This window comes from Palaemon carinicauda, chromosome 39, assembly GCF_036898095.1.
Source record: "Palaemon carinicauda isolate YSFRI2023 chromosome 39, ASM3689809v2, whole genome shotgun sequence".
NCBI lineage: Eukaryota > Metazoa > Arthropoda > Malacostraca > Decapoda > Palaemonidae > Palaemon > Palaemon carinicauda.
Genome location: NC_090763.1, coordinates 59,559,029 through 59,561,528, shown reverse-complemented (window position 1 = coordinate 59,561,528; position 2,500 = coordinate 59,559,029). Strand labels below are relative to the sequence as shown.

General features: G+C 33.4%; 1 protein-coding gene across 5 annotated transcripts in view; it reads right to left on the bottom strand.

Moving 5' to 3' along the window:
* The window catches only part of LOC137631213 (EGFR adapter protein-like), a 1,066,467-nt gene that overhangs the window by 732,915 nt on the left and 331,052 nt on the right, over positions 1 to 2,500 (bottom strand). Inside the window, exon 2 of one of the 5 annotated variants that reach the window (XM_068362966.1) lies at positions 119 to 492. The exons of the other annotated variants lie outside the window; for them this stretch is intronic. Coding sequence (XP_068219067.1) covers positions 119 to 145 — 27 coding nt within the window. The 5' untranslated portion in view covers positions 146 to 492. The remainder of the gene's footprint in view (positions 1 to 118; positions 493 to 2,500) is intronic. 5 annotated transcript variants of the gene reach the window in all.

Genomic DNA, 2,500 nt, shown 5'->3' with positions numbered 1-2,500 from the left:
AATTATCATGTCCAACCCTTTAATAACATACAAGAAACCAAAACCCTCACGTGCCTGAGAGAGAGAGAGAGAGAGAGAGAGAGAGAGAGAGAGAGAACAATCTTTTTCCAAGACTTACCCAGGAATAGTGATACACAATCCTCATGGTGAAGCAGTTTCTCAAAGGTCGACGTTAAGCAATGATGAGGATGATGATGAGGATGGTGACGTCACACTAGAAGGCAAACGAACAAACGAACACACTGTTCGGTATATCTTCCCTGCAATGCCATTTTCTGTAATCAATTTCTAATTTTGTCATCTGAACGGACGTATCACTGATATCGGATGCCTTGCCCAAGGGAAATTCACACGAGATTTTTTTTTGTTTTCTTTTCTACGGACCACAGAGGCACTTTCTATAGGCTTTCAACAGTCACAGTTTACGCTTCGTCAGTTCAATCATTGTAGGGGATGATCACAGTTTTATATTCTTAATACCTGCAAGTTATCCTGAAACAAAATGTGGAGATAGGTTTCGTTATGAAATATATCTCTCTCTATGGTTTTGTTAAGATATATTTCTTTCTCTTCTACTCCATGGTTTCGTTACTGAAATCTCTCTCTCTCTCTCTCTCTCTCTCTCTCTCTCTCTCTCTCTGTATATATATACATATATATAAGCGAAACCTTCTCTCTCTCTCTGTATATATATACATATATATAAGCGAAACTCTCTCTCTCTCTCTCTCTCTCTCTATACATATATATATATATATATATATATATTAGCAAAACATTTCTCTCTCTCTCTCTCTCTCTCTCTCTCTCTCTCTCTCTGTATATATATACATATATATAAGCGAAACCTTCTCTCTCTCTCTCTGTATATATATACATATATATAAGCGAAACTCTCTCTCTCTCTCTCTCTCTCTCTCTATACATATATATATATATATATATATATATTAGCAAAACATTTCTCTCTCTCTCTCTCTCTCTCTCTCTCTCTCTCTCTCTCTCAACTCGAAACATCAAATAAGTACTAAATCATCGTTTTCTAAACATAGCATCAAACAAAATATAAAAAACATAAAGACCTATTTCCCCAGAGATGGGTAACGCTTATACTTAGATATAAGAAACGGGAACTATATATTGTTATAAATCTGTTCAGATTTAAACACGTAAATGTTTTATACTAGTTTACCCACAAATGAAAAAAACTTGTATTCTATGTCTATGCATGTATACACCCATGAATTTTAATATTTCTTTACATACATAAGCACCCAGCTTTACGCATTAAGCTTTCATTGCGTTTATTCTAATCAACTTTGACTCAGCATGCAATGTTATATGCTAATTTTGACTAGCCTAATTGTTCAAAGAAAATACACAAATGAAAAAACCTTGTTTTCTATGTCTATGCATGTATACACCTATGAATTTGAAATATTTTTTAACATACATAAGCATTCAGCTTTACGCATTAAGCTTTCATTGCGTTTATTCTAATCAACTTTGCCTCAGCATGCAATGTTATATGCTAATTTTGACTAGCCTAATTATTCAATGAAAATACAATTCAATTATTATTGTTTTTAACACGGTTCTTCCCAACGGTTATCCTTACATTAAGGGGTCGGGTGCCTGATTCGCCCTCTCCAATGCCTTCTATCAAAGACATCCTGGTTTACTCACAAAATATGTAAAGAATGAAGCAGGTGTCTATTTATTAAAAACCCTCATTTATCATTTATTTCCTATTTAAAACACACACACTATGGAAAATAACGTAAAAAGTTCCAATATGCCGCATATTATTTGAACACTTTTAACACTTCAATATTCTTATATATCTTCGTTTCACAGTAATCCATACAGTGATTTAACTATAGTCCATTTCTTTTAGCCAGGCAGATTTGCACCGACTCGCAGCGGTGGCCTTTTAGCTCGGAAAAGTTTCCGGATCGCTGATTGGTTGGACGAGATAATTCCAACCAATCAGCGATCACGAAACTTTTCCGAACTAAAAGGGCACCGCTGTGAGTCGGTGCAAATGTGCATCACTAAAAGAAATGGACTATAGTCATGTACACACTGAAAGCATTTTAGAATAAAATGCCATCCCAAATTTTCAGCAAAAGTCAATTCGAGAATTACACGCGAAAATGTTTTCAGTTCGTTTATTACTTTAATAAATCACAAGAGTTATCAATTTTCAAGCAATAATCGTTCAAAAGATAAACAAACAAAATTGTAAATGCTCTTCGTAAATAACTGGAAATTAGTCACAATTTTTGGGAAAACAATTGCATTTCATAATTCGGGGACCTACAGAATTAAAACTTGAAATAATTTAGATTTTTTTTTTTATAAAAATATTGCGTTTTACATAATTCGAGGACATACCTGATTAAAAGCTGGAAATTATTTAGAATTCTTATAGATAAAAAATTGCATTTCATGATTCTGGGACATACCTAATTAAAAAAAAAAAAGAAAAAAAACTACC